This window comes from Astyanax mexicanus, chromosome 1 (genome assembly GCF_023375975.1).
Source record: "Astyanax mexicanus isolate ESR-SI-001 chromosome 1, AstMex3_surface, whole genome shotgun sequence".
Lineage (NCBI taxonomy): Eukaryota > Metazoa > Chordata > Actinopteri > Characiformes > Acestrorhamphidae > Astyanax > Astyanax mexicanus.
In genome coordinates this window covers 120,946,873-120,969,888 of record NC_064408.1, presented here as the reverse complement: position 1 = coordinate 120,969,888, position 23,016 = coordinate 120,946,873, and the positions used below count along the sequence as shown (strand labels likewise).

Here is a 23,016-nt window from a genome sequence, read left to right as displayed (position 1 = left end):
CTCTTGCAAATTAATATTCATACATGCAAATATATATATATATATATATATATATATATATATATATATATATATATATATATATACATATCGCCTCTTGGCTAACAGCACTGCAGCAGAGAACGACAAAATGTTTTCAGATACACAGCCTTAGTCATAAAGATATAGAACTAAGTGCTAGTTAAAGCGGTCCCAGGGCCAAAAGAAATGTGAACAATGCCTCAGTTTTATCACGTCGGAGCCTCACAGTCTGCTTTATATCATCTGATGTGAACATCACCTGCTTTGACCGGTGTTCTGTCGAGTTGTGCTGCCTTGTCATACCGTGCTTCCCTAGTGTTTCTTTAAGGTCTCTGTAAAACGCAGAATCAACCGGAGATCCCATTTAAACCTATAGTTACTTACACAAGATAGCTAACGCAAACTAGCTGGTGTAAACAGAGCTCTAAGCTCTTTAGCTGATGAGACAGTGTCGGCTCTGCTATATCCTGGCTTTAGCTCTGTCTTTGGGCGGTCCTGAGCCAAGGTGGGCATGGCCATGAACTCATGAGTTGCCTTAGACACCCTAATGTCTCTCTGATCATCTCGTATTTCTGAGGGTTTTCTTTTACTAGCTACTGAAGACAATAGAGGTTGAAGAAAACTACCTTTAATTTTTAGTTTTTCAACACAGGTTCCAACTGTGGTTAATTTTCTACTATTGGTGTATTTGGTCATTAGCAGTGGTGCAGAAGGTAAAGAAAAGCAGACAGGCCTTTGAGCAGGAGCTGTAGGGATACCCGGCCGTGCTGGTTGGTGGCGTGGCAGGTAATCAGGCGAGCCTGCCCACTCCGCACGTGCCCAGTAAGAGTCGCCCTCAGAGGCCCGTAGGGGTCAACACTCACAGCCTGACTGGATTCAACAACGCTGGGGGCGGTCCAGATCACTGTAGCCACTGGATACGACTCCACCACACACTCACACCAAACCACACCGTGATCCAGAGAGCAGGTGGAGTTCGGAGAAATGACTGGAGCAACTGGAGTATGGAAATGAGACGAGAAATCAATGATACAGCTCTGAATTTTTTTTTGAGTAAAATGAACAGTGCTGTTTTATTCTATAAATTACGGACAACATTTCTCCCAAATTCCAAATAAAAATATTGTCATTTAGAGCATTTATTTGGAGAAATTTTGAAAAAATACAGAGCTTTCAGACCTCAAATAATGCAAAGAAATTTTTCATGCATCTTGGCAACATGTTCTCCTCCACCAGTCTTACACACTGCTTTTGGATAACTTTATGCTTTACACTCCTGGTGCAAAAATTCAAGCAGTTCAGCTTGGTTTGATAGCTTGTGATCATCCATCTTCCTCTTGATTATAATCCAGAGGTTTTCAATTAAAGAAACCCATCATTTTTAAGTGATCTCTCACATGACACATTATAAATTAGATGTTTTATTTTTTTATTATGGTTGCACATAGTATGGTTGCAAAGCAACATAGAAACTAACAAGGATACCTCGCCTTGGCAACCACTTATGCACGTTTTGAAGGACTGCTTTCATCTACTGTAATTCTGTTTTGAGGAAAAACATCAGAATTGAACTAGAAAGGAAAAGTTTGTGCAGGTGTCGCTAAGCGGTTTCTAAGATGTTGCTAATAGTATCTGTGTTGGTTGCTAAGCTGTTTCTAAGTGTTTGCTAGGCAGTTGGAATCATTTATTAAGTGGTTGCAAAGGCATTCCTCCGCAGTTGCTAAGATATTCTAGATGGTTGCTAAGGTGTTGCTAAGTGGTTGCTAGACAGTTGCTATCATTTCTAAAGTGGTTGCTAGGCAGTTGGTATAATTTCTAAAGTGGTTGCTAAGCGGTTGCTATAATTTCTAAAGTGGTTGCTAAGCGGTTGCTAGGCAGTTGATATCATTTCTAAAGCAGTTGCTAAGCGGTTGCTAGGCAGTTGCAAACATATTCTAGGTGGTTGCTTAGGTGTTCCTAAGTGGTTGCTAAACAGTTGGTATCATTTATAAAGTGGTTGCTAAGGCATTGGTCTGCAGTTGCTAAGATATTCCAGATGGTTGCTAAAGTGGTTGCAAAGTGGTTGTTAGGCAGTTGCTATCATTTCTAAAGTGGTTGCTAAGTGGTTGCTAAACAGTTGTTATCATTTCTAAAGCGGTTGCTGAGCTGTTTCTAAGTGTTTGCTAGGCATTTGCCATCATATTTAAACAGATTGCTAATGTGTTGCTAGGCAGTTGCTAAGGTATTCCAGATGGTTGCTAAGTCGTTCCTATGTGGATGCTAGGCATTTGCTATTGTATTTAAACTGGTTGCTAATGTGTTGCTAGGCAGTTGCTAAGAGGTTAATAATAATCAGGTTTGTAGTGTAAATGTAACGTTAGATACTCACAGTCTACCTGAATCAGAGTGCTGTCGGATCTGCCCTCTCCGATCTGATTAATAGCCGAGCAGCGGAACGGCCCCATGTATCGTCCCGTAACCTGCAGGTAGAGGTTCTCTGATCTCTCTCTGAGCAGGACCGTCCCGCTCCCCTCGTCCCGGTACCAGCTGTAGGACAGCACTGCGGGGAAGGCGTGATTATAGCAGGACAGGAGCAGAGACTGACCCTCCAGAACCCGGGACGGCTGCAGGGTAATAGATACGTTCTGAGGAGGAGCTGAGAAAAAAACAGTGGAGAAAAAAAAGAGATATTACTAAATAACAGCAATTAATCAGCAATTAAGCTTTTTCAAGACATTACATGCCGGGAAACAAAAAAATATATGTTTTAGAGAATGAAGTGTAATGGGATGGAGTGCTACAGACTAGTAGCTCTCCAGCCCAGAGGGTTGTTGAACCCAACTGCAGAACAGTTGATCTCAAAGCAGGTAAACCCAAGAAGAAGAAAGGCTACATAAATGGTTATAAAGGGTTTATGAATGGTTTATTAATGAGTTTATTAATTTGTTATTAATTGGGTTGCAAATACTTAAAAAAAAACAGTAATAAGCAGTTCATAAATATATAACAACACATAAATAGAAATGTCAACAGTGAGCTGAAAAAAATTAGCTAATTTGATTCCGCACTCATTTAACCATTATAAACCATTTATAAACCCTTTATAAGGGTAGTCTTATTTGTGGCAAGTGATACAGAAAGAAAAAATAAATAAATAAACACAGCGCTCCTCACGCAGGATTGCAACGATGCTTTTGGGAAACACATCCCATGATTATTGACCTCATGCTACTGAGTTAATACAAGTGTTTTACTGCAAGACATCAGTGTTAATTTTCAAGTCAAGTCAAATTTATTTCTTGAGTACATTTAAAAACCAGCGCCAACCAAAGTGCTGTACAGAAGTACAAACAATTAAGTGTATACGACTGAGTAACAAATAAAATATAACATAAGATAAGTAAACAAGAATAGTGTCAGCAAACAAGATTCAGATTTACGCCAAAAATACAGATTATTCATTAGAACTTACTAAAAACATTGAAAGGCCTGAGAGTACAACTTAAAAAACATTTTAATTTTAGCATAACTTAAATATAACAAAACTTGCAAACTAAGCTTTTATTTTAATAAACATTAGCAGGAAATAATCTCAAAAAAACAACACAAATCAAAAATAGTAAAACAATAAAACAATACTTGATACATTCTTTTATTTGACTAAAATTAGTTAGACTAAAAATAGACTCAAATAGAATAAAATGTTTGTTTTGTTGACAAAAATAACAAATTTGACAGGTCATTTTGATTTGGTTTTAGTCTTAGCCTGCATCCGAAAACATGTACTTTCATACTAAACAGTATGCAAAAGCAGTATGCTAGATCGGGTGTGTGTCCGAATGCGCACGCCCATCTGTTATTAAAAACTGTGATTAATTCAGTTCAGAAATACAATTAGTGTCGCCAGTTAGCCTTTAGCCATCTCCACTGAGATCTGCAGTATGTTAGCCTAGCTAGCATCGGGCCGGCAGCTGCATTCCGGCATTGTGAATGTAATAAATAACTAACTAAAGTGAACCACAGCCATAATCCACATCTAATATCAAACCACAGATACCACCCCCTCTAACCAGCACTAAGAAATCAATCTATTAAAAAAAAAAAAAACAACAGTGATTAATTCAGCTCAGAAATACAGTTAGCGTCGCTGGTTAGCCGTTAGCTATCGCAGCTAACCCACTAAGCTACCTGTCAAAAAAAATTGAGTCTCCTGCTCAACCAGTGCAAAAAAATGCACTACATTTAATATTTAACACATTTAAGATTTAACTTTCTAAAAAAATATTTACTAAAATTTAAAACATTTAATTTGTAAGAAAAGTGTGTCAAATAAATGACTTTTGAACGCATTTACATAAAATGCACTTGTGTATATTCTTCAAAGGGCTCATTATGTAACCTTTATCATTAATAACCTTTACTAATAATAGTAATTATTTGTATTTTTATGGCCAGTTTTATATCAGTTTTACATCGGAATCGGACCGGAGCTAAAAAAAAGTGTATTGTCCCATCACTAGTGTTTAGCTCTGTTCCTATACAGCTACATATCGTCGCTGTCCAATGAAAAACACGTATCTCCAAAAACAGCAACTTTACAGGAGAGAGAAAAAACCTTGTAAACTTTCAATAGAAGTCAATGTAAAAAGAGTTTATTTCAGGTCAGTTTGAAGAGTTTCTATTGGTCCGTTCATCAAGAAATTGTGGCACAGTGTAAGCAACAGTTTGTCTGTTTAAATTATGTAGTAAACTAAAAATCGACAAAAATGGAGATAAGTGGTTTTCATTGGACAGCTCACGGCACGAACAGACAAAAGTGACTTTGGCAGAAATCACATAATTTTTTGCTTCTATGGGATATGCCAAACGTGAAGGGACATTGGGGCATATCTAGATGATCGCTACTTTACCTTTAATAATCAGGGTGTGGTTCTGCTGGCCGTGATCATTGGAGGCTCTGCAGGTCACGCCGATGTGAAGCACGGCTTTGCTAATGCTAAGCTTTCCTCTCAGTGTGTGGTTCTGGAGAACGCTGAACTCTTCCATGTCGCTGAGGGCAAACTGAGGAGGTCTTCCCTCTATCCTCCACTCCACCGTGGCGTTGGGCAGGGACTGGACCTTACACCAGCACCACAAGACCCGGCCGCCGATGATACAACTGGATTCAGATGATATGATGGGCTGATCTGCAAATATCACATTCAGAAGACATGCACGTGTAGAACCATCAGTATTCTTCAGACAGATACACCTGCTAGTTCAATGGTTCTACTGTAATAAAGGGTATTAAAAGTGTTTATCCTGCGTCTACTGCCCAGGTAAGGCTTTCTACTAGATTTTTTTAGTGCATTGCTGTGAGGATTTGATTGCATTCGGTAAAAAAGAGCATTAACTCATTAACCAGAAAGTACTTGATGGATTATGGTGATTAAACTCTCGATATTTCATCAAAAGCCTTTAAAAATTTAAAGTATACTTTAAAAATAACTTTTTTGGGGGGATTTGATCATTCCTGAGTTAAGTTGCAATTTATTCAATCTGTCCTCTCAATGAGCTTTATAGTTTAAATACATCTTCTCATTTAATGTTTTTTTTTCCTACATATATACTGTAAATATATAACACATAAGGAATCGCGTAGTAACTTAAAAGTGTTAAACAAACCAAATATACTCTGTGAAGAAGCATTTAGGTGCTGTTATCTGCGGAGCTGTTAACTTGCTGTTTCTGAGGCTGGTAACTCTGATGAACTGATCCTGTACAACAGAGGAAACTCCTGCTCTTCCTTTCCTGTGGCATTCCTGATGAGTGCCAGTTTCATCATAACGTTTTTGATGGTTTTTACAACTGCACTTAAGGAAGTTCTTGAAATTTTTGGGTTGACTGATCTTCATTTCTTAAAATCTTACTTTTGTTTTCTTTACTTAGTTGAGAAGTTGTTGCTTCTCATAATCTGGATTAGAACATTACTCAAATATTAACTATTTACTGTATACCTAACTCTACCTCTTCAGAGTAATTTTGTAAGAAAACTATATGTAAGAGAACTATAATGGAAAAAAAATGCTTCTCTGATGAGCTTTTGTTTACATTCCTCCCCTGTCTCTCTGTCTCCCTATCTCCTTATAAGGGTGTTTTTTCCCAGCCATGTCCCAATTCACTAGCCGGGGCAGCGGTACTGTGTTGGACCACGAACCTGATGACACGGGTTCAATTCCATGTGAGGAGCGGTGTGTTTATTCATTTATTTATTTATTTTTCCTTTCTTATTGGGTTTACCTGCTTTGAGATCAACTATTCTGCTGCAATTGGGTTCAACAACCCTCTGGGCTGGAGAGCTACTAGTCTGTAGCCAAACTCCATCCTATTACACTTCATTTTACAGATATACAGATATTTTATGGCTTGGATTGGCTTGGAAAATATCTGTCCTGTGGCCAAACTTAATTGCCAAACCCCTGCTTTAGGTACAGCTCTGTTTGTCATATAGTACAAATTGTAGTTCACTCATGATTGTGTGCACCTGCACATGGATGCATATTTAAAGCACTCACACTCTCCGCTGATGATGAAGGGTGATGAAGAGTTGGCGACTCCGAGGGAGCTGTGGGCGGTGCAGTAGAAGCTGTTCTGGTCGGGCTGGAGGTCAGTGATGGTGATGCTCTGCTCTCTGAACATCAGTGAACTGATAGATCCGGAGCGCTGGAGGTACCAGAGGAAGGAGGAGGCGGGGGGATTAGCGTTACTGCGGCACTCCAGAGTGATGCTCCCACCCACCACCACTGTACTGCTCTCACCAGAGACATGCACCGACCGAGGAGCATCTACAGACACATGTTGATGAGAATAAACCATATTCAACAATTCGAAAAATTTAAAATGATGAGTTTCTTTGAGTAAAGCAGCATAAAGTTTTCCAAAAGCAGTGTGTAAGACTGGTGGAGGAGAACATTTTTTAGTATTAAAGAACTATTAAAACTCTTTATGAATATGAACTTGTTTTCTCTTTACATTATTTGAGGTCTGAAAGCTCTGCATCTTTTTTTATTATTATTTCAGTAATTTCTCATTTTCTGTAAATAAATGCTCTAAATGACAATATTTGTATTTGGAATTTGGGAGAAATGTTGTCTGTAGTTTATAAAATAAAACAACAATGTTCATTTTACTCAAATATAAACCTATAAATAGCAAAATAAGAAAAACTGATTCAGAAACTGAAGTTGTCTTTTTTCCAGAGGTATCTACAAGGCGTGGTGGTCTGGAAATGAGGTGTGTTCAGGTAAATTTCTGATGTATCTTGGCAAAAGAAAACACAGGTGCTCCACTGACTGAATACAACCTGGACAGACATTAACAGTTGGACGTTCATTGCCATTGTCAACACAGGCATATCCCCAATACACACATGGATACACAGCAGTGCACAAACCTAACTGCGCTGTTAAAATAGCAATCCACCAAAGTCAGAGCACACCTGACTCTTAAAGGGAATGATAAGGCAAGTGACAAGCTGATTGGTTTATGTCACGTTACGTTGTATATTTACTCAGTTTTTTTTTTTTTTGTTAAAAAATCTGTATGGGAAATACTTTTTCACAGCACTGTGTTTGGCTAAATGAGAAGCCCAGCTGTCATCCAAGCCCCAACAAATTTACACTATATATTTAACACTCACAGTTTACATTTACATCAATCCAGGATGGCACCGACCGCCTGCCCGAATGTTGGACCCAGCAGCCCACCTCCCTGCCCTGATCACTGACCCTGGTGGGGAAGGAAATGGTGCTCTGGGTTCTCCAGCTGCCTGATCCCAGATCAGTCTGGTTATTCTGGATCTCTCCACTTATTCCACCAAATGTAAGAATAGGGGGGGATGATGGACAGGTGTGCACCACCGAACAGGTAATACTGATAGTGCCCCCCTCCTCCGGGTTTCCATCAACAGTCAGCTGTACTGGTGGTGAGGTCTCTGGTATAAAACATAGAGAAGACATAGAACAAATAAATACTTAATTGTACTTAAAACATATTGAGAAACGTCTACGTATGCTGTAAATATGTAAAAGATCATACTTTTTAAAAAGTACAATATAGTGTATTTTAAATAAATAAAGTACTATGAAGTACACTTTTAGTTGAATGTAATTCAGTATACTTCTAGAAGCTTCCTGCTTCTGTGCCGTTCAGACGCTTCTCTGCTTAGCTCTGCTATCTCTGCTATCTTTCATACTTTTCTTTATTTTTAGACATTTTCGAGCTACAGTGTCTGAGCTCATTATTTAGATTAGCACTAGCACTACCATATTTTGTTTCTTATTTTATTTTTTTCTACGTAGTTTCTTTTGGACATTTTATAGTAGAGCCATAGGCACAGGAATCAAAAAAGTTCCTGTAGAGTACTAAAGAAGAAATCTACAAGATGCCTCCTTGTGTGGGTTCAGAGCACCAGTGCTGCCAGAACTGCTACAATCTTCTACAAAGAATGACTGTTTTGGAAACAAATTTTCGGTCATTGTTATCAGAGTTTAAGGACTGGCATTTCTGCGCTGTTCGAGGACCATCGGAGTGTGGGAAGAGCAGTGGAGAAGAACAGAACTGGACCAGCAGATCATGTGGACGTCCGTAATGTGAGTACAGCTGAAAGATATGGGCAAAACCAGCAATGGGTTCGCATTGGAGCTAAACCCAAACGGCATGCCACATACAGCTCTGTAGTATCCTCCACTCCTGCTAACATAGCACATCTGGCTAATGCTAATGCTAAAGCTATTGCTCGGAGATCAGAGCACAGAGCCAGAGGACAGTCACTTAGTTTGCAAAACAGATTTGAGCCACTGCAAGACCTTAATGACTTTCCTAATACCAGCCAGTATGATACAGAAAGAACCAGAAGATTCAGCCATTCAAAACACCCCAGGAGAGCCACAGGGCTCCAGGCTGGGGCCACAGCAAACACCCTTGTTTTGGGGGATGACTCTGTTCATGGCATGAACAATAATCAGAAACTCATCGTTCGATGTGAGCCAAACATCACAGTTTCTGAACTGAATGAGAAGCTTCCAGCACTACTGGCTGAATACAGAACAGTGAAACGGATCATTGTTCATGTTGGAAAGAACGATACAAGGAAAGAGGAGTCTGAGGTGTTAAAAGAGACTTTAATGATCTTTTTACCACAGTGCGCAAAGTAAAAAATATTTTAAATGTACAAATAGTTCAGCAAATGTTCAGCAGTTCAGCAAATAAGATGTGATGTTAATTAATAAAATGGTAGAAAGTTCAATTATTTGCAAGGCAAAACATTCACATGACCGGCGGAGTGAGCTAGTAGATTAACAGGCTAGTTGTGTTATTAATGAGAGTCTAATTTAAGCAGTTTTCCTGTGCTATACGTTTAATAAATGGTTAAAAGCAGCGTATTTGACAACAAAAGACCCTGAATGTGAAGCAGCCACTGCATCTCTTACCAAGAGGACCAAGAAAAGCTGCATAAATCCAAACAAAGAAAACACAGCAGTGAGTTTAGATTGTCTGCCTGACCCGAATTCCCACGGCTTTCAAGAAAAAGGTCTATGACGTTTTATAATACTATCTATTATTGTTGTATAAAAAGCTATTGCATAATAATCACAATATATCAATATAGCAAAGTAACAACTCAAAATGTGATTTCTGTGATGTTGCACAGGTTAGAATGATAATATAGCTCGATCCACACGTCACTCAAATCGGTGCGCTGCTCACCTCCCAGTTGTATGAGCGCGTACGGCAGGCAGGCAAGATAATAGAAACTTTTAGGGTGAGCTAAGGGGGCCATGAGTTGCAAAAGGTTGGGATATTCCACCATCAACTCTGGGTGTTGTTTTACTGAAAAGTGGAAGAGTTCAGAATCTATAAAGTGTAGCTGGAAAGAGGGGAATTTATTCTTAATAATACATTGCGAGATTATTTTCTTAATAATAAGCAAGTTAATGAAGTTTAAGTAAAAAAAAATCGTAATAAAAAAGGACACAATATGACCAACAGAGGGCAGTGTAATGCTACACCCATATGCAACCACAAGATTTTTTTGTTAACTAAATAATTTATTTAATTAATGTTTTCTTCAAATTGCTGCAATAATAATGGAATAATCTTTTTAAACTTTAATTTCTGTCGAGTTTAGTTTTTCAGTCTCTCCTGTAAAATACCTAATTTGGAGATTCAAAGTTCAACTAAATGCATTTCAGTGTATCTTTTGATGTGATGTGATTTTTTCTCAGAGCCTGGAGTTAAGGCTTACCTTGGACGTTGAGTTTGACGGTTTTGTGGTAGAAGGTGTGTTTGACGTGATCCGGATCGATCCAGGGGTACAGGTGATACCCGTTCATTGCTGGTTTAACATCGGTGATCCTCAGGCTGCAGGTCCCTTTATTCACATCACCAGAGAGCTGAGTTCTCCCGCGGAACGGCTCGATGATCTCCTGGGTCCTCCAGCTGTACACCAGAGGGTACTGGGTGGAGGAGTAACTGTACCAGGCGATTTCTGAGGGCCGGTGTGAGGACGGGTGGGTGAAGGTGCAGGGGACGTCCACACAGGACCCGGACAGGACCTTCATCTCTGTAGGGACGTTCACATCCCATTCCTGAGCATCCAGAAGCACAAAACTGAGCACTGACCAACAGAGAAAGATTGGACACAGTCAAAGAACAGAGATTTATGATGAAGAGTCTCCTGGAATTCAGGCTAATTTCAGTTAACAGCTGTGCTGAACTCATCAAGAGTTAATTACTTGAATTTCTTGTCTCTTAATAAAGTGTTTGAGAGGTATTTGAATTTGCTGTGAGGATTTGATTTAATTCCTCTACATGAGCATTAGTGACGTCAGGATGTTGGATGATCAACACCCAGTTCAACTCTTCACCAACTGGTCGGTGTGGTGCAGTGGATAACACCACCATCCGCTAGTGAGCTCCCCCTTTGAGCAATATGGCTCATTTGAAATGTTGCTTCAACACAAAGACATAAAGTAAAACAAACAAAAAAAACCAGAACGATTTACTCTTTATATTTGCTATTCATTTAAATTTCTGAACTAAACTGAAACGTGTTAAACTCTTCTGCCACCACTAGGGGACAGTATAATGGCCTCATACGAGGACACCAGGCCTTTGTAGAGTACAATTTAGTATTGTGGTCTAGACAACCCAGAATTGTGAGCATGTGGGAGACTGGGGTTCAATTCCCAGTCTGGGAGACTGAATGCTGTGCTACACCAATAAGGGTCCTTGGGCAAGACTCCCAACACTACATTGGTCCAATCTTTGTAAAAAATTATTTTGTAAAATGCTCTGGATTAGATTGTCAGATAAATGCGGAAAATGTAAAATGTAAATGTCATCCCATAATTACTGGATGGAGCACCATCGTTTCAGAAAACACAGTTTCACTGCTCCACCACCACACATGTCAATAGATGCATAGATCTAGTTTTGCACTAATGTATTAATTTTTCACCAAGATCTTGCAGCAGCATTGATGATGGTAGAGTCTGACCAACCGCTGCACAAAGCCTCTCTTCTCCATCCAGCACATCCCAAAGATTCTCAATGAGGTTAAGATCTGGACTCTGTGGTGAACTCTCTCTCAATCCATGTGTGAAAATGATGATCTCATGCTCCCTGAACTCTGAACTCTTTCACAATTCCAGCCCCATGAATCCTGACATTGTTATCTTGGAATATGAAGAATAAATCCATTGATTCAGGAATAACCTGATCTATATTCAGTATATTCAGGTAGTCAGCTGACCTCATTCTTTCAGCACATACTGTTGCTGAACCTAAACCTGCAGACCAACTGCAGCATCAACCAGCCAACACATCATTTACTTACTTAAATCCAGGTGGAGACTTTTTTTTTTGGCCAGACAGTGCATTTTTTCAACTTAAAGTAGTTAAATGCATTAATGAGAAGGGGTGATCATAAATAAATAAACATAAAATATTGCTTGCTGCTTGTTACTTAGATCAGGTGCATTTCTACACTATATTACCAAAAGTATTTTCTTGCCCACACTCACAGAAATATTTAACCCTAACTTTTAAGATTTATGTAATTTTATTACATGACAAATTCCCATGTACTTTGTTTAGATAATTTTAACACAAACCTATCAAATAAATGTTACATGATGCATATTTATTCATGTAATAAAGCCTATTTATTTTAAATGCATAATAACCAGGTTTATGTACTGAGTATAAATAAAGTATAAGTACTCTAAATTAATAATACAAATGAGTGTATTTAATTCAAATACATAAAGTATATTGTTCGAATTACAATAAGCATAATCAGGTTACCTACACAAAATAAATAGCATATATTTATTTGAATTACATGTCATCTATGTTTATGAAATAAACCAAATTAATTAAAATGCATCACATTTATGCAATTCATTTCAATTCAGTACAATCTTAATAAGAACAATCAGACCCCTTGTTGTTTAATCAAAGCTTTATTAATATTAAAGCGTAGCATAAAAAAAGAGACACAAAATTACCATTTCTTAAAATCACATTTCAAATCATACTTATGTAGTTAAATGAAAGTTTGGCGTTTGTACATTCACAAGACCCTAGCAAAATTTTCCTTCAATAATACAAGAAAAAAAAGGCTACTTGAGTGACAACAGACTTTGGTAGGAACTGAAGTACTTTTTTAGAACAAATATCATTTAAACACTTAGAGAACTCCAGTGTGAAATTGACTTTGGCTATAGTAAAACATGATAAAGAATACTAACCTTTGATGAATATCCCACCACCATTCTCCCACAACCAGAGGATAAAGCAATTTTGTTCATTTGTCCAAACATACTTAACCCCTTTTTACATCGTTATCCAGCTCAAAGTAGCTCCACAACTCATTGGTAGAATCCGAAGAACCCTGACATCTAAAATCAAGGCATTAAGAACTTTAAAAATGTATTTAAAAAAAATAAATCTGTTTCCAATCCGTAGTGTAAGATAAATCTCCAGGCGCAGCCATCTTAAAGTTAAGTCATTGCAAGTTGAATGCTGAGCACAATTGAATTGGTAGTATAGAGGAGCCGTTTTTTTTTTATTAATTCAGTGGAAATGCATGCATTCCAGCTATTGCTGAAAATATCTGGTTACTGGTGATATGAGATGGAAGAACACACACACAAAAATTATTGTTCATGCTCAGCACTCGACCTGCCATGACTTTATTTTAAGATGGCGGTGCCTGGACTCTGTGGGATGCCTTGTTTTAGATTTCAGGGCTCTGCGGATTCTAGCATTGAGTTGTGGAGCTACTTTGAGCTGGACAATGGTGTAAAAAGTGATTTATCTGCAAGGGGAAAAATATGCGCTGTATCACCCATTCTAAAGCCTGTTTGGAAATAGAACCAAATTGCTGGATCTCGGATCGCTGCGGGAGAACAGAGGTGGGATATTCACCAAAGGTTAGTATGCTATCATGTTTTACTACAGCCAAAGTCAATTTCACACCTAAACTCTCTTTTAACTTAAAAAATCTGGGTTGAGCTGAGCCACTACAACAATGCCAGCTAACATTTAAGAAAATACACATCCCCAATGAGAAGGTTTGGAGAGGGTTGGATAGGAGAGGAGTAAACCTTACCCCTACAGGAGCTTAGGAGAGAGGAGGTGAGTAGAGAAAGCAGAGGGTAGAAGAGAGGGAGAGGTTTGCCTCCTTTCCTACAATTTTTCCTGCATCAATGAACAGTTTATTTCATATCTACATAACTGATCTTTCAACAAAAATGTAATGCTTCGACAACCAATGTACAAATTTATCAAACAGCTATTTTCTTGGCGTAACCTTCAAGAACCAAGGGATCATTTCAACAAAATCTGGTCTTACTGTGTGTGGGGGAGGTGGTAGTTGCCAACCGAATCACTGGAGCAATTTGAGTTTCAGTGCATGTACTTTTGGTGTAAGGTGTAAGTCCAGGTCCTTCAGGGTTTTCTGGTACACCTCAAATGTACGCTTCAGGCTTTTTGGATTGCTCAAGTTGAGTCCATAAAGCAGAGAGAACGGAGAACGTCCACGCCTTCCAGCACAACATCAACATCTGCAAAGCGTCCATCACCTGGACCATGTCCCTCTGTTCAGACAGTGTAGATTCCCATAGTCTTCTCTGCAATGTCAGCCTCTCTGGATTCAATGTCCTGGAATATAAAGAGAACAGAATGATGTTCTGTGTGTCCCTAACCATGGCCACCAAAATCTAAGCAGCTCCAAGATGCATTTTGTGTTCTTGTTAACATGAGATATTACACAGACTACTGTCAAATTGTGCACTTTTCTATCAAGGTGACAACAACAATTAAAACTGACAATTATCCTTTGTAGTAATAGACTAACCCTCACATGTTTATGGGTTGATCCCCCACTGAGGTTGATCTCCTCACTTTAATACAGGGATTTCTGGTGCGACTGCAGAGACTGCTCTTTTCCCAATGAAGAAAAAAATACAATTAACAAAACACCAACTAAAATATGTAGATATATAAAAATACAGAACCAGGAACCCCCACGTATTGTGTTGAAAGATCAGTTATGTAGATATGAAATAAACTGTTCATTGATGCAGGGAAAATTGAAGGAAAGGAGGCAAACCTCTCCCTCTCTTCTACCCTCTGCCTTCTCTACTCACCTCCTCTCTCCTAAGCTCCTGGATAAGGGTAAGGTTTACTCCTCTCCTATCCAACCCTCTCCAAACCTTCACTCATGGTTGAGTTGAAGGGAGGATGATAGGGAAGAGAAACGACCAACCATTCTTTATCCTAATCTTCTCTCTCCCCATTTACCGCTCACCTGTTGGAAACAACCCCCTTCTTGTTAATATTCAACACCTAAAGCAAAAACAATTCATGTTTCCAACTACACTGCTTTATGACTTACCTTTTGACATCTGGCTTCAGCTTTATGGACTGCCTCAGATCCTCAGCTGCCTTTTGACAGAGAAAAACAAAAATTATCCCATTGTTTCTCTTCATGGGCAGCAATCCTAAACATTAATGGTCTGCTTAAGGAGGAAAACAACATTATCTTTGTAAACTACATAGTTCATCAAAAAAAGGAATAAGAACAAAGAATCAAACATACCATGTATTCTTTAACCAATGTATCCAGGTCTTTACTGAGGTAGATACTCAGACAGCTCAGAACACAATCACACTTCACATTGATGTCTTCATTCTACAAAAAGAAAACATAATTTATGCTCGTCAGTGACAAAGACACAGTAACACACAGGAGCTGAGGCTAACAATGTCAGTTACATTTACCTACTTCACCACACCAGCACCTTGCTTTACCCCACTCAGGTAAAGCTCACTCAGTAAACAGTAATTGTGAAAGTACCAGAAAACATGAAAATATTAGCTTTTCCTTATAGCTCAGTAACACACAACATATCAGATTAGAGAGAGAGAGAGAGAGAGAGAGAGAGAGAGAGAAACGTACACCATATATCTGGGCCATTATGGTGGTGATCTTCCCTCCTGCAGCTTCACATTTGGCACATTTTTGACACCTAGTAGGTAATGAACTGTCACACAATTTGCAGAACCTGTAAATGAAGAAAAAGAACAATGAATCAATTAGATCATCTGTAAAATGAGCTAAAAAAACCTGAAAAACCAACACATCCAACCTTGTCCAAAATCAAACTTTGTAAGCCTAATGAGTTTTGTTGTACTGGGAAATCAATAATTTACTGTTTTAACATGCTTACTCTAAACATTTCGAATTGTAAACATTTTATCCAATGGACTGTAAATAATAATTTACTAACTTCAATATGAACTACATTTTGACGTGTATATTTTTAACTTATACTTACTACATCTATGTTGCAACATGGAGGTGAGAAAACAGGATAGGAGAAGTAGAAAAATACTAGGTACCTGGAGAAAAATAATCTAACATTAAGTTCTGTAACACAAGCCAGTAAATAAATAAATAAAATATAACATTTAAATATAGTACTCTAAAAGGCAGTAACTCACCTAACAATAGCTAGCTAACAAAGTCCTGAAAAGCTCACTTTACCATATTATTACCATATTACCATAAAATCTTTACATCTTTGATCTACACTAATTTTTCATACAAATGCGTTTGCAAAAAATAAAACAATCACACAGAGTTTTCAGGTTAATCTCTAAGCAAACAGACAGAGCCTAACTTAATATAAAATGAATAGGCTACATGTTGTGGACAAAGGGAATGCTATCTGGCCTGCTTAATGTTAATAGTATTCATTTTAACTGGCATGAAAACAAACTGGAAAGGGTTAGTTTAATCCATTATTGAGCTGTATTACCAAATTAGCCAAGATGCCATGTAATAGCTAGTTTGTTAGCTGTAATGCTAATGGCATTGTCTGGTACAGCAACGTGGCCAAGATAAAACTGCTTAAAATAATCACACATTAACTTACATAAATGAATTAATATTTGTGTAATACGAAATAAACTACACATTTAGGACACATTTGGGAGTAATACAACAGGTCTTGGATTGCTTACCTTCTCACATGGACGTAAGTTGCAGCTACATTCAACCGCCAGTCCAGCCCATAATAGTTTCCTTCTTCTTCTTCGAGTTTTACAGCAGTTGGCAACAAACTTAAAGGGGCATTACCGCCACCTACTGGCAGGACATCGTTTCCATTTTCCCCATTTCACTTCTCATAACTTTTATGAAAACCAATCACATACATTTTACATAACAGGTTCTTGTTTGTTTTAGGGCTCTGATTATTTAAACCATGTTAGTATGTATTAACTAATTACATTCAATAGATTTTGAAATTGGTTAAATTATCTAGATAATACTAAATTTAAATGCATAAATATAGAAAATATGAGCTTTTAAATAAAGTAAAATAGATTTAAATGCATATAAATTAACTCTGCCATGAATCATTTCTGTGAGTGCATCCAAATAACTGAATCTCCTTCCGTGTCCACAGGTATATAATAAAAGCAGCTGCTCGGCATGCTGGGACTGCTTCTACAAACATTAGTGAAAAAAGGGTTCTCAGCTCTCAGGAGCTCAGTGAACTCCAGCCCACGAGTCCAGTCGTGAAATTTCACTACTCACTACTAAATATTCCACAGCCAACTGTCAGTGATATTATTATAACACAGTGGAAGAGTGGAAGGAACTTTCTGCAGAGTCACTACATCACTATATACACACCTCCAAACTTCATAGCGTCAGTTTAGATCTACAACAGTAGAGAGTAAAGAGACTCGTGTAATAGAGAGTGGGAGTTTCCATGGTTAAGCAGCTCAAATTGACATAAAAAGACTCATAAAAACTCGTAAAATTTATTTACTAAATGTAAATATATTTGAGGTACGATGAACACTTACCTTGCAACACGAAGCTGAGAAGAACACAACACTGTCCCATGATTTCTTCACAAAAAAATAAATTGAATGAATTCAATGACATATGCAATACACTCAAAAAAAAAAGGGGAAGTGAAATTATCAAAAAGATTATGTACTGTTTCATATATCTAGCTTGTTTCAAGCAACAATTTCTGTATTATTTCCTCAGACCAGCAAGTTCGTCCTCGTTATTGCTTTTGGAAAAAGCTAAATTATCTTTACTCTCTTAAATAAAGCAACATTATTTGTAGAATTTCCACAAATTAGCACAAATAGAATTTCCACAAATCTTTCATTATATCTTGCATTGTCTCTTTTTCTCCTCAATTTACACGGCCAAATACCCAACCTGCTCATTAGTACTCCCCCTATCACTAGTGATGCACCAACACACCAGGAAGGTGAAGACTAGCGCATGCCTCTTCCAAAATCAGACTCCGCCTCTTTTTTTCCATTGCCGAGTAGCAGCACGCTCGGAGGAAAGCGCAGCGACTGGGTTCTGATACATCAGCTCACAGACGCAGCCTTGTGCTGATCCACATCACCCTAGGAGTGATGAGGAGAAAGAAAGAGCGCTATCTACTGTACCCACCCAGAGAGAGCAAGACCAACTGTGCTCTCTCAGGGCTCTGGCAGCTGATGACAAGCTGCATGACCGGGATTCAAACCATTGCTTTGTGTCTTTAAAATATAAGCAAATTAACCAACAAGCTCAATTGTCTCCTGTAAAAAAAAAAGATTTGGGCCCACTTATAAATATAACAAAATAAATGTCTTTAATAACCGTGTAGTTACACATTAACAAGCCCTGTAATAACTGTTGTTTTGTAACAAGAACTGACGTAAAATTATGTGCAATTTCTTATATACTATATAACTATATAACAGTAACTAATCTGTAATATGTACTTCACCATTAGTTACACTATTATTTCATAGATTGTTAATGTGTAACATATCCTATAAAAATGTTGATTTAAAAAAAAGCATTTTCTCTTCACAATAAGCAAAATAAGCAATAAAGTTCCCACTTTACAATAAATGTCTTTAATAACTGTGTAATTACACATTAACAATTAATGTAATGATAGTGTAACTACTGGTGAATTGCGCAGTGTTGCAGATTTATTATAGTTATACAGATTATGTAATTACACATAATTACATGTGTATAAAGATAGATAGATAGATAGATAGATAGATAGATAGATAGATAGATAGATAGATAGATAGATAGATAGATAGATAGATAGATAGATACTTTATTTATCCCGAAGGAAATTTAGGAAAAGGTCAGTAAGACAGAGCAGAATATGTTGTAATTAATATGTAGCATGTAATTTACCAGTAGTTACATTGTTATTACATGGATCTTTAATGCGTAATTACATGGTTATTAGAGACACAACCATAATTATCCTCTAAATATGTTGATTAAAAATTATTGCAGTAGGCACTTATCATAAATGTCTTTAATAACTGTGTAATTACACATTAACAATCCCTGTTATAACATTGTAACTATTGGCAAAGTTTATATTGTAACAGATTTATTACAGATGTACTGGTTATGTAATTATATATGTGTATAAAGGTCAGTTAGACCTTTATGTGTATATAGTTTCGTATAGTAAATCTGTAATAATGCATCATTCACCAGTAGTTACAGTGTTATTACATGATAATTATTGTGTAACTACACGTTTATTATAAATAAGACAGTTTTTGTACATGGCAGTGATGATATACATCTAGAAACCCTGGTGATATTAGAGATGAACAAATTTCATCTTTATTTAAAATCAAAACGAGTTGTTAAAATACCTGTGTTGTCCTTTGTTGCCTTTTTTTCAGACTCTGGTATTCGTTTCTTCCAGTTTAAAAGTCTAAAACCGAGTGGCTGTTTTACCCATTTCTGAGTGTAATCCTGCAACTTAAGCACTTTCTCAGGAAACACCACTCAGTACTGCTCTCGGTTTCTCAGAAGTGAAACTACACTCGATATAATTCTGAATTAAATCAGAACTTAGAAAACTAAAACTCAAAAAGTGGCATTAACACTATTTATAATCACTATTGAGGCGTATGAAGCTAAAAGCTGGAACTTTAACCCAAAAGGAATCAACTGAGAGATACTTATAGAGGAAAAAATTAATAAAAAAATAAATAAACAAATAAACTGTGTTTTATTATCAAGTCTAAAGTCAGTGCAGAGTTTTACCGCCAAAATCTTAAAGCACTTCATGCTTCCCTCTTCTCACAACTTTTATAAAAATGCGTATGGAGATTTCATTTTCCAGCAGGACTTGGCACACTGCCCACCCTGTACAAAAAGTACCAATTGGTCTTATATATAATATTCTAATTTTTGGAGACACTGATTTTTGGGTTTTCATTGGCTGTAAGCCAAAATCATTAATCAACAATAAAAGAAATAAACGCTTAAAATAGATCACTCTGTGTGTTATACAACTATATAATATATGAGTTTCACATTTTCAACTGAATTACTGAAATAAAGTCACTTTTCAATGATATTCTACTTTTTTTGACATGCACTCGTATATAATAAGCAAGGATGTGAAGTTTCAGATGAAATGAAAGCAGAAGTCATACTGAAGTTTAATGTCAGGGCGACAAAATATCACAAAACAGAACAATTTAGTGGATCTGAAACAATCTTAAACAACCTTAAACGCCTGTTAAAGACGTAAAAGAAGAAAAACAAGGTAGGAACCTCTGAGTGACTGCACAGAGCATGCCACAGCAATACAGCTCATATTTTATTATATATCTCTTTATTCAGAATATATTCAAAATAGAACTTAACATTAGCATAAATTACATACATACAATAGTGGAATATTAATATACTGTAACGATATAATACAGTCTTACAAAAGTGTTTCCCTTTTACTATTAAATCCCAAAAGGTCAGAAAAAATAAGAGAGCACTTAAAAATTATGTGTTTCTTTGATTTTACCAAATTGAAATATAATATATATTGAATATAATCAAGAGGAAGATGGATGATCACAAACCATCAAACCAAACTGAACTGCTTGAATTTTTGCACCAGGAGTGTAAAGCATAAAGTTATCCAAAAGCAGTGTGTAAGACTGGTGGAGGAGAACATGATGCCAAGATGCATGAAAACAACTGTGATTAAAAACCACCAGGGTTATTCCACCAAATATTGATTTCTGAACTCCTTTTGAAACTTTATGAATATGAACTTGTTTTCTTTGCATTATTTGAGGTCTGAAAGCTCTGAATTTGTTTTTGTTATTTCGGCCATTTCTCATTATTTTCTGTAAATAAATGCTCTAAATGACAATATTTTTATTTGGAATTTGGGAGAAATGTTGTCTGTAGTTTATGGAATAAAACAACAATGTTCATTTTACTCAAACATAAACCTATAAATAGCAAATTCAGCAAAAAAATTAAAGTGATACTAATTAAAAAAAAAAAAAACAGCTTGTGATTGTATTGTTTCCATCAGAACAAAACCTTGTATCGTGATTGTTGGAATGGAGTATAGCTTTAATAGCAATAATATTAAATATGGAAGTGAGCAGACAAGAATATGGACGATGTTTATAATTTTATTAAAATTATATTACATGTAATTATATTAAAAGTGTTTCCAATTAAATCAGATTTAGACCACTTTTACTTCCACAGACGAAAGCTCCACACTCTTCATTTTTCTAGCTGTGTAACTTGATTCACAGGTACAGCGGTGCTCGATAGTTTGTTGTTAGCAGATTTTTAGTCCTACAAGTAAAACAAAAAAAGGAGAACCCAGTTTAACTAATCTAAATGGATTAAGATCAGGACAGTGACTCGGCCATTCTAAAACATTAAATTCTTCATTCTTCTTTAACCACTTTTCTGTAGAACGACTTGTGTGCTTTGGGTCATTGTCCTGCTGCATGACCCACCTTTCTTCTAAGATTCAGTTCATGGACAGAAATGCTTATATTTTTCCTTAAAATTCCAAATTCATGGTTCCATCAATGATGGCAAGCCTAGATAAAGCAAAACAGGCCCAAACCATGATACTACCACCACCATGTTTCAAAGATACATACAGCATTTTCCTTTTTCCAAACAGCACTTTTTATATTCATCAAATTCTCCTGATTGTGGACTCATGAACAAGCAAGGCCTTCAGTTGCTTAGAAGTTACCCTGGGGTCCTTCGAAACCTCGCTGACTATTCCACGCCTTGTTCCTGGAGTGATCTCTGGTCTTGGATTTTGTTGATTTGTACACTGTAATCTGTCTAACTGTGGATTGGACCTTCCAACTAACTGCTAATCCTGAAGTACTACTTTTATCGCTTACAAAAATTTAATATTTGATAATTTCCCTCTATAAATAAATAAATAAATAAAGAAGTATAATATGTTTTGTCTTATTTGTTTAACTGTGTTCTTTTTTATCTTCTTTTAGGACTTAAATCTGATGATGTTTTAGGTCATAAAGCTTTCAAGCACCACTGTAAGAGCTCTTACAGTGGTTACACATATTTTTCGCACTTAAAAACCTTTAATTTTCCCAAAAATCATCAGAGCTCCTTATAATCCGGTGCTCCTTATGTATGAATTCTACCAGTCAGGTATTAAGGAGCAGTAAAGTCACTCTGCTGAAGTACAGAGTTATACAGGAGATTCAGTTTAGTTCTCCAGCAGTATTAGCATTAGCTGCTAACCACACTGAGGGCTAGCTATTTCCCCATTCAGAGGTGAGTATTATCAGCCTGTAGCCTGCTGCTAACCCTGGATAGCACTGCTGAAGCAGCATTAGCATTAGAGCCGCTAACCATGCTAAGTGCCGTTAAGCCCTTTCGCCGTTCAGAGGTGAGGATATCGGACTGTAGCCTCCTGCTGACCCAGGCTAGCAGTGCTGGAGCAGCATTACCATTTCCTGCAAATGGTTAACATCTAACGCTAATGCTTCAGCCTTGGTGCTGGGAAAACTTGGGAATCTTAGCTTGTTTTTCAGGAGAGAAATCTGTGTAGATTAAAATCCAGATTCGTTTAACTTCAAAAGAAAATGTTTTATATATATTACAGTTTTGTTTACTGAGCTTAGCTTTATAGGTCTCGCCACCCAACAGCGACACCCCTGTTCTTACTAGTGTCACATAATGTGCCTTATACATAATCCGGTGCGCCTTATATATATATATATATATATATATGTATATATATAGACCAGAAAATAGACGTTCATTGATAGTGCGCCTTATAACTCAGTGCTTCATATAGTGAGAAAAAAAAATGATTCATCACAACATATTGTTCTGATTTTGGCTGAGGAATATTTCAGCCAAATGAAGGAAGTGAGGTAGATCTTCTCAAAGCTGAAAGCTGTTTTTTCCCTCATTTTTAGAGCATCTTCAGTGCAGGGAACAGTGTTCCTCATGGTGTTAGACGGTGGTGGCTGTTCTCACAGGGGCGGGCTGGAAAGGCAGTGGGACGTCCCGCTCTGCAAACGTCTAAAAACAAACAAAAAAACACAGATATTTCCACATTTCCAGTTGTTTCTCACTCTAAA

General features: G+C 37.2%; 2 protein-coding genes and 1 long non-coding RNA gene across 3 annotated transcripts in view; 1 reads left to right on the top strand and 2 right to left on the bottom strand.

Moving 5' to 3' along the window:
- Positions 1–21,158, bottom strand: part of LOC103034657 (sialic acid-binding Ig-like lectin 10) — a 26,754-nt gene extending 5,596 nt beyond the window's left edge. The window contains exons 1-8 of the mRNA XM_049478217.1: positions 21,129–21,158; positions 19,273–19,375; positions 10,286–10,657; positions 7,679–7,972; positions 6,555–6,824; positions 4,911–5,186; positions 2,390–2,656; positions 755–1,018 (exon numbers count right to left, since the gene is read on the bottom strand). Coding sequence (XP_049334174.1) covers positions 755–1,018; positions 2,390–2,656; positions 4,911–5,186; positions 6,555–6,824; positions 7,679–7,972; positions 10,286–10,657; positions 19,273–19,375; positions 21,129–21,158 — 1,876 coding nt within the window. The remainder of the gene's footprint in view (positions 1–754; positions 1,019–2,389; positions 2,657–4,910; positions 5,187–6,554; positions 6,825–7,678; positions 7,973–10,285; positions 10,658–19,272; positions 19,376–21,128) is intronic.
- LOC125784425 (uncharacterized) lies at positions 13,550–15,501 on the top strand. Its single transcript, XR_007427223.1, has 2 exons — positions 13,550–13,630; positions 14,786–15,501. It is a non-coding gene; the product is annotated as an uncharacterized LOC125784425 (long non-coding RNA).
- vsig10l (V-set and immunoglobulin domain containing 10 like) overlaps positions 20,047–23,016 on the bottom strand; it is a 27,659-nt gene continuing 24,689 nt past the window's right edge. Inside the window, exon 8 of the mRNA XM_022673929.2 lies at positions 20,047–22,957. Coding sequence (XP_022529650.2) covers positions 22,889–22,957 — 69 coding nt within the window. The 3' untranslated portion in view covers positions 20,047–22,888. The remainder of the gene's footprint in view (positions 22,958–23,016) is intronic.